Here is a 14,875-nt window from a genome sequence, read left to right on the forward strand (position 1 = left end):
TGTGAGGTTTTAAAGGCCGTGGTGGGTTCCCTTGGAGGATGCCCAGGCTATTACAATAACTCCCTACTTTTTGCCTGAAGTGGGTGACGATGATGCCCTATCTCTCCTCCTTGTCCGGGGATCCTCCCTCTCTTTTGACCCCGTTCGGTCTCAGGGGCATGGGAGCCAGCAGGAAGTCTCATGTGTGCCTTTGCCACCTCCTTTTGTCCTGTGTCTCTATGCAGAGATCTTCTCAGAGGAACCACAACCTACTTCTAGCTTCTCCCCTAGAACTCAAACACAAATCCTTACCTGGTTTAACATGGGCTCGAAGAGCTTACCTGGGACAATTTCAATAGCAATAGTCATATAATCATTGCAGCATTATTCACAATCACCAACCTATGGAATCCACGTAAGTGTCCATCAAGAGATGAATGGATCAAGAAAATGTGGTGTATACACAATGGAATACCATTCAGCCTTAAGAGAGAAGGAAATCCACTCATTTGCAACAACATGAAGGAACCTGGAGGACATTGTGTTAAGTGAAATAAGCCAGGCACAGAAAGACAAATACTGCATGATCTCACTTACCTGTGGAATCTAAAAAAGTTAAACTCATAGAAACAGAGAGTAGAATGGTGATTACCAGGAGCTTGGTAGGGGCTTGGAGGAATTAGGGAGTTGCTGCAGGTAAAAGAATTTCAGTTAGGCTGGGCGCAGTGGCTCATGCCTCTAATCCCAGCACTTTGGGAGGCCGAGGCAGGCAGATCACCTGAGGTCAGGAGTTCGAGACCAGCCTGGCTGACATGGCAAAACTCCGTCTCTACCAAAAATATAAAAACTAGCCAGGCGCAGTGGCGGGTGCCTGTAATCCCAGCTACTCGGGAGGCTGAGGCAGGAGATTCGCTTGAGCCTGGGAAGCAGAGGCTGCAGTGAGCCGAGATCATGCCACTGTACTCCAGCCTGGGCAACACAGTGAGACTGTCTCAGAAAAAAAAAAAAAAAAAAATCAGTTAGACAAGAGAAGTAGGTTCAAGAGATCTGTTGTACAACATGGAGACTATAGTTAATAACAATTTAGAGTACTGTATACTTGAAAATTGCTAAGAAAAGAGATTTTAAGTGTACTCACCACAAAAAAGGAAGTGAGATGATGCATATGTTAATTAGCTTGATTTAGTCATTTCACAATTACACATATTTCAGAACAACATGTTCTGTACCATACATATATAATTTTTATTTGTCAATTTAACATTTTTAGAATATTAAATAAATTTTTTTTTCATGTAATCAGTAACTCAAACTGCTGTTCTCCCAACCTCCCTGATTTCGTCTAAGAAAATGGGGAAATACGGCCAGATATGTGGTTCAAGCCTGTAATCCCAGCACTTTGGGAGGCCAAAGCAGGTGGATTGTTTGAGCCCAGGAGTTTGAGACCAGCCTGGACAACATAGCGAAACCCCATCTCTACCAAAAATACAAAAAATTAGCCAGGTGTGGTGTCATGTGCCTGTAGTCCAAGCTACTCGGGAGGTTGAGGTGAAAGAATCAGCTGAGCCCGGGAGGTTGAGACTGCAGTGAGCCATGATTGCGCCACTGCACTCGAGCCTGGGCAACGGGAGTGAGAGCCTGTCTCAAAAAAGGAATATGAGGAAGCAGAAAGTAGATGTGAAGAAACAAAGCTAGTCTTTCCAGTTAGACTGGGCTACACAGCTGCTAAAACTTAATAGTGGCCCCACTGTCAGGGAAAATAATACAGCCAATGGACAGATTTTTCTGGTTTTTCATTCATGAAGCTTTCCTAATCATTTGGCCTGTCTATATTGGTCTATGCTGGAATCCAGTAGTAGGTGAAACTGACAGCAATATCCCACACACTTGAGATACATCAGATCCCACCCTTGTGAAACTCTCACAAAGGAAGGCAAACACTAAACAATAAATAAGCAAATTATAGAGTTTATTAGCAGATAATACGTGCTATGAAAAAAAGAAAAAAGAGAACATGGTGTTGGAGGATAGAGGAAGAAGGCTGTAGCTTTTTTTCAATTGTGATTAAATACACATAACATCAAACTTACCATCTTAACCTTTTTTTTTCTCTTTTTTTTGAGACAGAGTCTCACTCTGTCACCCAGGCTGGAGTGCAGTAGCACGATCTTCGATTACTGCAACCACCACCTCCCAAGTTCAAGTGATTCTCATGCCTCAGCCTCCTGAGTAGCTGAGATTATAGGTGCACACCACCACACCTGGCTAATTTTTGCATTTTTAGTAGAGACGATTTTCGCCATGTTGGCCAGGCTGGTCTCGAACTTCTGGCCTCAAGTGATCTGCCTGCCTCAGCCTCCCAAAGTGCTGGTATTACAGGCATGAGCCACTGCGCCTGGCCCAATCTTAACCATTTTTAAGTATACAGTTCTCTGGCATTAAGCATGTTCACGTTGTTGTACAATCATCACCACCATCCATCTGCAGAACTCTTTTCATTTTGCAAAATTTAAATTTAAATTCAGTACCATTAAACACCAACTCCCCATTCCTTCTCCCCCCACCACCAAGTTCCTGGAACCACCATTTTACTTTCTGTCTGTATGGATCTGACTGCTCTAGGCACCTCATATAAGTGAGATCGTGCTGTATTTGTCTTTTTGTGCTGCTTTGCTTGCACAGTGTCTGAAAGCTTCATCTGCATTGTAGGACTGTCCAAATTTCCTTCTTTTTTTTTTTTTTTTTTTTTTTTTTTAGACGGAGTCCCACTCTGTTGCCCAGGCTGGAGTGCCGTGGCACAAGCTTGGCTCATTGCAACCTCCGTCTCTTAGGTTCAAGCGATTCTCGTGTCTCAGCCTCCCGAGTAGCTGGGATTACAGGTGCATGCCACCACACACCTGGCTAATTTTTGCATTTTTAGTAGAGATGGGGTTTCACTATGTTGGCCAGGCTGGTCTTGAACTCCTGAACTCAAGTGATCCACCTGCCCCGGCCTTCCAAAGTGCTGGGATTACAGGCGTGAGCCACTGTGCTGGCCCAAATATCCTTCCTTTTTAAGGCTGAATAATACTCCAAATGTGGATAGACCACGTTTTGTTTCTCGAAAATTGCTAAGAGAGGAGATTTTAGCAATATTGCACAATGGAATATTATTCATCCATCCCTCAGTTCATGGGCACGTGTTGTTTTCATGTTTGGCTATAGTGAATAATGCTGCTGTGAACATGGAAGTACAAACATCTCTTCAACACCCTGCTTCCCATTATTTTGCATCTATAACCAGAAGTGGAATTACTGGGTCACATGGCATATTCTTTTTTAAGTTTTTATTATACTTTAAGTTCTAGGGTACATGTGCACAACATGCAGGTTTGTTACATATGTATACATGTGTCATGTTGGTGTGCTACACCCATTAACTCCTCATTTATATTAGGTATATCTCCTAATGCTATCCCTCCCCCCTCCCCCTACCCCATGACAGGCCCTGGTATGTGATGTTCCCCTTCCTGTGTCCAAGTGATCTCATTGTTCAGTTCCCACCTGTAAGTGGGAACATGCGATGTTTGGTTTTCTGTTCTTGTGATAGTTTGCTGAGAATGATGGTTTCCAGCTGCATCCATGTCCCTACAAAGGACATGAACTCATCCTTTTTTATGGTTGCATAGTATTCCATGGTGTATATGTGCCACATTTGTAGCAAAGACCCAAATGTCCATCAATGACAAATGGCATTATTTTTATTTTTACATTTGAGGAACTGCCATACTGTTTTCTATAATGGCTACACTGTTTTATATTTCACCAACAGTGTGTAAAAGTTCCAATTTCTCCATATCTTCACCAACACTTGTTATTTTCTAATTTTTTTGGTCTTTCTTTCTTTTTGAGACAGGGTCTCATTCTGTCACCCAGACTGGAGTGTGGTGCCACATTCATAGCTCACTGCAGCCTCAAAACCCTGGGCTCAAGCAATCTTCCCTCCTCAGCCTCCCAAGTAGCTGGGACTACAGGCACACACAACCATGGCTGGCTGGTTTTTCAAAATTTTTGGTAGAGACGGGGTCTTGCTTTGTTTCCCAGGCTGGTCTCACAGCTCTTGGCTTCTAGCAGTCCTCCTGCACTGGTCTCCCAAAGTGCTGAGATTACGGGCTTGAGCCACCGCGCCCAGCTCAGGTATTTTTTATTTTGATAGTAGCCATCCTAATGGGTATATGAGAGGGCTGCAAATTTAAAGAGAGTTATTAGGGTAAGCTTTGGTGAGAAGGTGGCATTTGAGACTTGATGAGGGTGAAGTAGGTATCTTGGAGAAGAGCTTTCTAGGGGGTGGATCCTGAGGCAGGAGCCTGGCTGGCATGGATGAGGAACAGCAGGGAAGCAGAAGCATGACTGTGTAGGATAGTGAAAGAGATGAGGTGAGATGGGAACAATGGGAGAGTTTTGAGCCAAGGAAGGACATGATCTGACTTTTAAAGAATGCCCCTGGCCGCTAGGTTGAGAATGGGCTATAGGGAGGCAAGAGTAGGAGCAGGAAAACCAGCACAGACATCATTGCAATCAATCCCAGTGAGAGAGGACGGAGACTTGAACCAGGGGATCGCAGCAGAATGGGTGAGAGCCTGCGTGTAAGTTGAAGGCAGGACCAAAGGATTTCCTGATGGGCTGAAAGTGAAATGGGACCAGGCATGGTGGCTCATGCCTGTAATCCCAGCACTTTGGGGGGCCAAGGTGGAAGGGTCACTTGGAGCCAGGTGACAAGCCTGGCCAACATGGCAAAACCCCATCTCTACAAAAAAATTCAAAAATTAGCTGGGCATAGTGGTGCGTGCCTGTAATCCCAGCTACAGGGGTGGCAATGATAATCGCGTGAACCTGGGAGACGGAGGTTGCAGTGAGCTGAGATCACGCCACTGCACTCCAGCCTGGGTGACAGAGCGAGACTCTGTCTCAACAACAACAACAACAACAAAATTGAAATGGGAGGAAGAGAGGAATCTAACTTGACTCCAAAGTTTCTGGCCAAATGGGACAAATGGAATTGTCATCAACTGAGATGGGGGAGGCTGAAAGAGGAGCAGGTGGAGGATGGACAAAGAATTCAAGTTCAGACATGTGCTGTCACACCACACCAGACATCTTCTTAGTGTTTTGCACAGGAGACTATGGCTTCCAGGCACTCCTACTACCTAATAAGTTGGAAGATCAGGGAAACCAATGCAGAGTGGAGGAAAACAAATAACACCAGCACCATGAATCGAGCCCATACTCAAAGCCAGGCACTGTGCTGAGAGCTTCCCAGTGATTATCTCCCGGATCCTTACAACAGCCCTGCAGGTATTATCACTGTTCTAACTTCACAGATAGGCACTCAGCCTTGGGGAGAAGGCTTTGGCCCGAGGCCCCCCAGATAGGGCCAGAGCCAGAGTCTGAACCCAGGTCTGCCTGAGTCAGTTTCCACATTTTTACCTCTGCTATTGATTAAAACCAGCAGAAGCCAGGGGCAGATTCATTAAAATGGTGGACCCAACTCAATCTTGAAAGACAGGGTTCATAAGAAAGGAGAGAGTAGATTCAGCAAATGCAGGATGACATCCCAACTTCTTGTCATATACTACAAGACCCTGGATGGTCTGCTCCCTGTTGTCCTCAGCAGTTTTCCCCCAAGTCACTTGTTCATTAATGATCTATTGGCTGATTTTGAGACACACCAAGCTTTTTTCCCAATTCAGGGCTTTTACCCATACAGTTTCTTCTTCCTGGAATGTTCTTAATCCTTTCTCTTTTTCCTGAAGTCACATCTGCAGAGGATCAGGTCAAATGTCACTTCCTCAGGGAAGCCTTCCCTGATACCTCCTCCCAGCTAAAACTAGTCTCCTTACGCATACCCTGCATTCGTTCTTTATTATTATTATTATCATTAATTAATTAATTTATTTATTTATTTTTTGAGACAGGATCTCACTCTGTCACTCAGACTGGAGTGCAGTGTCACAACCATGGCTCACTGCAGCCTTGACCTCCTAGGCTCAAGCAATCCTCCTGCCTCAGTGTCCCTAATAGTGGGGCCACAGGCATGAGCAACCAGATTTGGCTAATTAAGAAAAATTTTTTTCAGTAGAAACACGTCTTAATATATTCCCCAGGCTTGCACTAGCTCTTGATAGCACTTAAGACAATTCTCATCATTATTTGCAATGATGTGTTCAGTGTCCTCCCTCTTACCAAACCAGTGCTGTTCAATAGAACTTTCTGCAATTATGGAAATGTCCTAGACCAGGGTCCCCAATCCCTGGGCCGAGGACCCATAATGATCTCTGGCGTGTTATGAACCAGGCTGCACGGTGAGCCGCGGATCAGCGAGCATTACCACCTGAGTTCCACCTCCTGTCAATCAGCAGCGGCATTAGATTCTCATAGGAGCATAAACCCTATTGTGAACTGAACACGCAAGGGGTCTAGTTTGCAGGCTCCTTATGAGAATCTAATGCTTGAAGATCTCAGGTGGAACAGTTTCATCTTGAAACCCCAACCCCATCCCCCTACCTAACCACCCCTGTCCATGGAAAAATTGTTTTCCAAGAAACCAGTCCCTGATGCCAAAATGTTGGGGACTGCTGGCCTACACATATGCTTTCCAATATAGTAGCCACTAGCCACATGTAGCTACTGAGCATTTGAAATGTGGTTAGTATGACTGAGGGACAGATTTTTTTAAATTTTACATTGTGTGCGTGCGTGTGTGTGTGTGTGTATATATACATTTTTTTGAGACGGAGTCTCACTGTGTTGCCCAGGCTGGAGTGTGGTGGCACAATCTCTGCTAACTGCAACCTCTGCCTCCCAGATTCAAGTGATTCTCCTGCCTCGGCCTCTGAAATAGCTGGGATGTGCTACCATGCCCGACTAATTTTTTTGTATTTTTATTAGAGACAGCGTTTCACCATGTTGGTCAGGCTGGTCTCAAACTCCTGACCTCAAATGATCCACCCTCCTCAGCATCCCAAAGTGCTGGGATTGTAAGTGTGAGCCACTGCACCTGGCCACATATTTTGTATTGTATATTATATATACATTTTATGTTGTATATTATACTATATAAATTATTTCATGTACAAACCGCATACTTTAAATTCATTTAAGTTTAAATTTAAATAGCCACATGTAGCTAGTGGCTAAATGTACTATTGGACATTGCAGCTCTAGATTGTGAGTTGCTTAAGCGCAAGAACCATTCTACCTTACTCAGTTGTAGAATTCTTTGTACCTAGGATGGTATCTAACTAACTCAGTGAATGAATGACTGAATGAATGAATTGATCAATCAATGTCTGCTAACTGGCTTTCAAGAAATCATCCTAGAAAGAACAGACCTAGAAAAGTCTGATTTGCACAAGGTCACACAAAAAGGCAGAAATGGATGCAAACTGTTAGCCTCCCAAATCTCCTCTGTGTGGTGCTGTCCCAGAGTGGACAGCATGTGAAAAACAATGGTCTTTTGTGGTCTCAAATGAACCACCCCAGAGTTGTGTGAAAGTTCCTTCAAGTGCGAGGAAGGACTGTTTCTTAGACACCCTCACTCCCTTTCCCCATTCCCCAACCATGTAAACTACTTAGTGGCTTATAATCTGCTAACACTTGGCCTCCCATGGGATTGAGCCTATTCCAAAGTCCACTCTTGCCAACCCTCTACAAGGCACTCTGAATTTTTTTTAGCCATAGTGCTCTTGGGAAATCTGCTGCCTGCAATCTGTGCATAATATACGAAGGGTGTGGTTTAAAAAACATCTAAATCGTGATTTGTAACCCACTCAGATTCATGTGGCCGTTCCTTTTAGCTTACTCTTTTTTTAGAAATTGAGGTCAACACATTTCAGGGCTAATTTTGACTTCATTCAAATGTCATTTGGGGTTTGCAGATTAAGATTTTGAGGGAGTCCAGTACAGTAAACCTACATATTTTGTTTATATAAATGATTTTTCAGATGCAATAATAATAACAGCTAATATGCATTGAGTGCTTTGTGTCTGCCCAGCTTTTAGCATACATTATCTCATTTGATCTTCACAATAACCTTATGAATTAAGTACTGTTATGATCCTCATTGTGTAGCTAAGGAAACTGAGTCTCAGAAAGGTTAAGTCACTTGCTTAAAGTCACACAGCCAGGAAGTGGCAGAGTAAGGATTTGAATCCAAGTATGTTTGATTCAACAGATAATGTACTTAGCCAGTACACAATTTGGCCTAATAGATAGTATATGTATTTATGCCTATTAAGCACCAGAAAGAATAATTAAGAAACTTAACTCTGGGGAATAGGACTGGGGTTTGAAAAGAAAGGAGACTTACTCTTTATTCCTGTGATTCTCTTTGAACTTTATTTACCTTTATTTATTGGTACATTGTATTACATTCCTATAAAAACCTAAATTTTTAAATTTAAATAAGTAAAAACTTCCTATTTTTGCTTTTTTTAAATTAAAGAAGGAATTCTCATGATAATGTCAGGTCTGTACACCAGTAGATTAAATATACATGACCCTTTTGCAAAGTTTATATAAACATGAATCTTCGAAAAGTTCACATGGTCTGACATGATTGAAAAATTTATCCCAGGAAAACCAAAGTTCACATTTCTGATATTAAATTATTTTTTATTTGGGGGTAATGGTTTTATTTTTGAACATGATATTTATTCACAATAGAAGTTGTATGTTTTCCTTGGGAAATTTATAATCAGACCTTTACATTTTTATGTACTCTTATATCTACCTCTGAATATTATAACTAAACATGCTCTAGCATTTGTGAAATAATGCTGTATTACATAATCAAATATGCTATTTGTGGATCAATTAGTAAAAGCTTTAAAGCAAATTTTAAATAAATTAAAAATTTTAGTGAAAATTAATTTTACACTGATTGAAAAGTAAACATTACAATCCCCTTCAGTACTCAGAGCCTCAGAGAACTATATCAGTCACACTAAAAGTCACTTGGGAGAATTCCTCAGTAACTTACAGAAAAAAATAATCCACCATTTTTAAAGTCAAGAAAATACACACATACTAACTATAATTTACCCTTTCTAACAATCCCAGAGGGAATCTACTCTTACCATTCAAACGGCTAGTGCTTCTAAAAATTAAAACAACTCCCACCCCAGCAATGTTCTTTTTAATGCCCCCTCTCATACTCTTGGAATTTACTTAACAAATCACTATCTGCTTGAGGTAGGAAAAATCTGTAAGCCCCTCTACAAGGCCCGTGTCCTTTCAGTTGCTTGGTATTTCCCCCACATTCTCAGAGAAAATTTGGTTTTTCTTAAAAATCCCCATCCTCAAAGGAGTATATTCCTGATGTTCCAACGGTGAGTCTCACTCTAGCTAGCTGCTACAAAAACCTTTCATTCAGAAGAAGGCAAGAGGTTTCACCGACCGTGCACAGCCCTCTCATTCACACACTTCATAAACAACAGGACTTTGCCCAACCCTCTCCTCTAGGAAGGCATCCCAGTTTTTTATCAACCAGTTTGCAACATCAGTATCATTCCCTTCCAAAAGACCTTGCAGAAAAATTATGGATTTCACAGCATAGGATTAGGGCTGGAAAGGACCGATGTCATTGCATAGACTCACCAATTCTGTCCACATTTCAAAACAGCAGCTAATGCTTTCTTAAAGCTCACGTCTCAAAATCCCTTTAGGATTGAGAGCAATTAAAAGGGAAATCATAACCCCCGTGGTTCCCCATAAGGTCCTGACAGATCTGATAAATAGAACTGAGTCAGAGATACAGAGGCTGGGCTGCTGGGGAAGGAAAATGGCTTGTCTCCTCCAGGCCCTAATTCCTTCCTCCGAAACAGTTCCCTTTAAATTCAAGAAACCATGCAGAGATGCACCCCCCAGCCCCCTTGCAGGTTTTCGTTTTTTAAAAGAAAGCCTGTCTGCCTCTTGCTCGCCCCCATGATACTCACGGCAGCTGCCTTAGCTGGAATAAGTCCTCCTCCATGTCCGCGCTGCGCCAGGACGAGCCCTTCTCATGGCCCTTACATGGTAGTGGTGGATGACGAGCCCCCTGGTTTTCAGCACCGGGATGCTGGACAGCACCCGCGCCGCTTCCTCCCTCGAGCAGCAGCTGTTCCGGGAGGGAGCCGCTGGGGACCAGCCCACGAGACAAAGCCGCCGCCGCCAGGAGACCGCGGCGAGAGTGGGCGGAGAAGAGGAGGCGGAGGGCAGAGCGAGCTGCGCGGGGAGAGGGGGCAGGGAGAGCCCTTCTGCTCGTAGGAGTTCACAGGCTTTCTGGCTGATGGTGCATTACTGGGATGCCTATAGGGCACACCAGTCTGTGAAATGGTTGTCCGGGTACCAATGAGCACCCTTTGGTTGATGATGCCTGTCTAAATGTTTATTTGCATGGATTCATTAATGTTATCAGTATAATACTTTTGAAATCCAGGCTGCTATAACAAATACAGACATGCATTTAAGTACTGTTTACTAAGCACCTATGTGCCAGGCACTGTAATAGGTACTGGGGGTATGACAGAACAAATTCGACCTGTCATTGTCATCGTGGAGCTAAGGGCCTAGTGAAATGAATCAAGAAAAGAAAAATGTAAGTCAGTTATGAGAAGACCAAAGATCAGTCATTCTTTCAACAAGCGTTGTTGGGTGAATTCTACAGCCCTGACCCTGAGGAATAAAAACATGAATAAAATAAAGTCTCTGCCTTCAAGATCCTAGCCAGCTTAACGGTTCCCCTAGCTCACCTCTCACTAGAATTCCTGACCCCTTTAGAACTTAAGCTCCATGAGGTTTCACTGATGTGTCCCAAGTACTAGAACAGGGCTGGCATGCAGAAGGTACTCCGTAAATATTTATTGAATAAATGGTTCTCAATTGAGGCTGCATGTAAGAATTGCCTGGCTCCATTTCAAACCAATTGAACTCAACTCTCTGGAGATGGAGGCCAAGCCTGGGTATTTTTTTATTTTTTCAATATTTGTTTATTTATTTACTTTTGAGACAAGTTCTTGCTCTGCTGTCCAGGCTGGAGTTGTAGTGGCATGATCATGGCTCATTACGGCCCCGACCACCTGGGCTAAAGCAATCCTCGCACCTGAACCTTCCTAGTAGCTAGGATCACAGGCTTACGCCAGCATATCCAGCTAATTTATTTATTATAGAGATGGGGTCTTGCTTTTTTGCCCAGGGGTCTAGAACTCTTGGACTCAAACAATCCTTCCATCTTGGCCTCCCAAAATGCTAGGATTATAGATGTGAGTCATTGTGCCCAGCCTCAGGGTATTTTTTAAAAGCTCCCCAGCACCATGAAGTGAAAACCCCTGATCAAGTGTGAACAAATGAAAAGAAAAGCAGAAAAATTATACAACAGAAAACTACTAAGATGATCCATGATGGCAGCTGGCAAGAGCTATGAGCATGACGATTGAATGGACACTCACAAGGAACTAAAGGAAGAAGGAAACATTTTTTTCTTTTTTTCTTTAATTTTTAACAAAGGGTGGGGGAAGTTGGAAGAGGGTACAAGGAAACCAATCTGAGAACTGAAAACAATCTCACATCAAATCCATAAAAGGACTTGAAAATCCAAAATTGAATTGAATGTGTGCCCAGCACCCAGATATGTACTTCACCATGGTCCCCTTGATCTTTGCAATCCTATGAGCAGGTGTGATTTTTATCCTTATTTTGTAAGATGAGGAAACAAGGCTCAGAGAAGGGTAGACTTGCTTGCACGAGGTCACACAGACAGGAAAGAGTTGATCTCGACTTAAAACCCAGGCAGTCTGTCTCCACAACCTGCACGCTTAAGTGCTAGGCTTTCTCTGAGTGTCTCAAAAGAAACCATCCGTTGCGGGTATAGTAGGAGAAATTGGAATTATTGAAATATTGGATAACTTTAAACAAATCGAATGTCGGAAAAACCAATTATACAGTGGTACTCAAGTTCCAATGTATTATTTATCTAGTAAATATTAATGGAGAAACAACTATGTGTCTGTCACAATGATAGTTTGAACTTATTCATGGCTCCTTCTCATCTCATACTGGAGTCAATCACAATTTGTTCTACCCACACTTATTTCTAAAGGAATCTCTCCCCCATCCTTGCTGTGCACTACATTTGGTATCACATGATTCCTGGCCACAGCTGATTGGCTAGGAGGGTGGACACTTATCTAAAGACATCCAATCCAAACACTTGTCAGTATCCCCATTGTTGCACAGCTGGGAGAGGGAGCTGGACAATCTGGTACCTTTTCAATGATGGATTCAAATGTCTCTAAAGGTTTTTGCTTTAACTACCCCTCCTTTTCCTTCAATCCTAGTGTCAGGTGGGGCTCTCTAGGGCTCTATGAATATTCATTACACTCATTCTAAATAGCCCCCTTAGGGGTCGGGCGCCCTGGCTCACGCCAGTAATCGCAGGCACTCTGGGAGGCCGAGGAGGATGGATCACTTGAGGTCAGGAGTTCCAGACCAGCCTGGCCAACATGGCAAAAGCTCATCTCCACTAAAAATAAAAAAACAGCCAGATGTGGTGGCACAGACCTGTAGTCCCAGCTACTCGAGAGGCTGAGGCAGGAAAATTGCTTGAAGCCAGGAAGCAGAGGTTGCAATGAGCTGAGATCGCGCCACTGCACTCCAGCCTGGGTGACAGAGCAAGACCCTGTCTCAAAAATAAATAAATAGCCCCCTTTTATCATCCTATTTCAGCTTCTACTCATGTGCCTTAATCAGGAATTTTGTTTGTTTGTTTGTTTGTTTGTTTTTTAGACAGAGTCTCACTCTGTCACCCAGGCTGGAGCCGCGATCTCGGTTCACTGCTACTTCCACCTCCTGGATTCAAGCAATTCTCTGCCTCGGCCTCCCAAGTAGCTGGGATTACAGGTGCCCACCGTCACGCTCGGCTAATTTTTTTGTATTTTTAGTAAAGATGGGGTTTCACTCTCTTGGCCAGGCTGGTCTTGAACTCCTGACCTCGTGATCCACCCACCTCGGCCTCCCAAAGTGCTGGGATTACAGGCGTGATCACCACTGCGCCTGGCCAATCAGTATTTTTTGATGTTCAACAGAGACCCAGTCAAGTTCCCTTGAGGGAAAAAGGGAGTTTGCAGCCTGGAACTGGAGAGTAGTTAGAACAGCCTCAGTCCTTGGGACTCTCTTCCCAGCTCCACCTCTCCCTGGGTGGGTAACCTTGAGCAGATTGTCTAACTTTCTGTGCTTGCATTTCCTCATCAGAAATACAGGGATCAATAACCATAACTACTTCATAGGGCGGTGGTCAGAATCAAAGATAAAATGGAGGTGAAGGACTACACACTTGGATGGCACATAATAAGTGTTAGCTGTTGCAATGGTTAAATTTATTTTAATTAATTTTTTTTTTTTTTTTTGAGACAAAGTCTGGCTCTATCATCCAGGCTGGAGTGCAGTGGTGCGATCTCAGCTCATTGCCACCTCCACCTTTCAGGCTCAAGCCATCCTCCCACCTCAGCCTCCCGAATGGTGCAGTAAAATCTGCCCTCGATGTGTGAATGAGCACCGTCAAATCAGCTAGAGGCCCAGACAGAACAGAAACAGAGGAAAGGTGAGTTGATCTCTCGCTCCAAGAGTGGTTTCTTCTCCCGCCCTTGGACATCACAACTGCAGGCTCTCTAGTCTTTAGAAACCAGGACTTACATGTGTGGCCCCCTTGGGTTTTTGGGCCCTTAAATTTGGCCTGAGCCATACTACCAGCATCCCACGGTCTCCAGCTTGCAAATGGTCTATTGTGGAAATTCTCAGCCTCCCTAATTATGTCAGCCAATTCCGCTGATAAATGCCCTCCCATGTATTATATGAGAGATATCTTATATTTATGTCTATGTAATATATTATATTACATGAAGATATTATTTATCTCATTGGTTTTGTCTATCTGGAGAGCTCTGACTAATACAGTGCTTATCATTATGCTGCTCTCTTCAACCCCCGTCCCCAAATCAATATCTTTTCTACTACCTTAAAATGTTAGCTGGCCTATGAAGGATAAGGAAAAAAGATGGTATTGGGAAAACTAAATCCTCATCAAGTTTATGGAAATGAACAGAACATGTCCAAAATTGAGAAAACAAAAACTAGCCAAATGAGATCTCATATAGAAATTTGCCTGCAGGTACTAAAAGCAGCAGTTAAAAGACTGAGGGTGGGTGGAAGTGGAACAGTGACTTTTTTTTTTTTTTTTTTGACGGGGTCTTGCTGTGTCGCCCAGGCTGGAGTGCAGTGGTGAGATCACAGCTCACTGCAGCCTGGACAGTAATCCTCCTGCCTCAGCCGAGCTCAAGCAATTCTCTCACCTCAGCCTCCCGAGTAGCTAGGTCTACAAGCGTGCACCATCACACCTGGCTAATTTTTGTATTTTTGTAGAGACAGAGTTTTGCTTCATTGCCCAGGCTGATCTCAAACTCCTGGGCTCAAGTGATGCTCCCACCTTGGCCAAAGGTGCTGGCATTACAGGTGTGAGCCACTGACCCTTGCCTGAAGGTTTTTTTTAATTGTAAACTTTTGGTACTATTTTATTTTTAAAACCATGTGCATCTTATTACCATGATTCTTTTAAATAATTTTTTAATTAAAATAAATTTTTTGAAACAGGGTCTGGCTCTGTTGCCCAGGCTGGTCTCGAACTCCTGGGCTCAAGTGATCCACCCGCGTTGGCCTCCCAAAGTGCTGGGATACAGTTGTGAGCCACTGGACCTGGCCTAAAAGTAATTTTTATTGTGGTAAATACATATGTCTTAGCCAGCTCATTTGCCATAACAAAATATCGTAGTCTTGGTGGCTTACACAACAGAATTTTTTTTTTTTTTTTTTGAGACAGGGTCTCTC

At 43.3% G+C, this 14,875-nt stretch overlaps 1 protein-coding gene across 3 annotated transcripts in view; it reads right to left on the reverse strand.

The window, feature by feature from the left end:
* The window catches only part of SVOP (SV2 related protein), a 104,098-nt gene extending 93,853 nt beyond the window's left edge, over window positions 1-10,245 (reverse strand). Inside the window, exon 1 of one of the 3 annotated variants that reach the window (XM_008004608.3) lies at window positions 9,955-10,245. In XM_008004608.3, coding sequence (XP_008002799.1) covers window positions 9,955-9,989 — 35 coding nt within the window. In that variant the 5' untranslated portion in view covers window positions 9,990-10,245. The remainder of the gene's footprint in view (window positions 1-9,954) is intronic. The other 2 variants (XM_073021072.1, XM_008004606.3) reach the window with 2 other exon arrangements.
* Between the last annotated feature and the right edge of the window lie 4,630 nt (window positions 10,246-14,875).

This window comes from Chlorocebus sabaeus, chromosome 11 (assembly GCF_047675955.1).
Source record: "Chlorocebus sabaeus isolate Y175 chromosome 11, mChlSab1.0.hap1, whole genome shotgun sequence".
NCBI classification, from domain to species: Eukaryota; Metazoa; Chordata; class Mammalia; order Primates; family Cercopithecidae; genus Chlorocebus; species Chlorocebus sabaeus.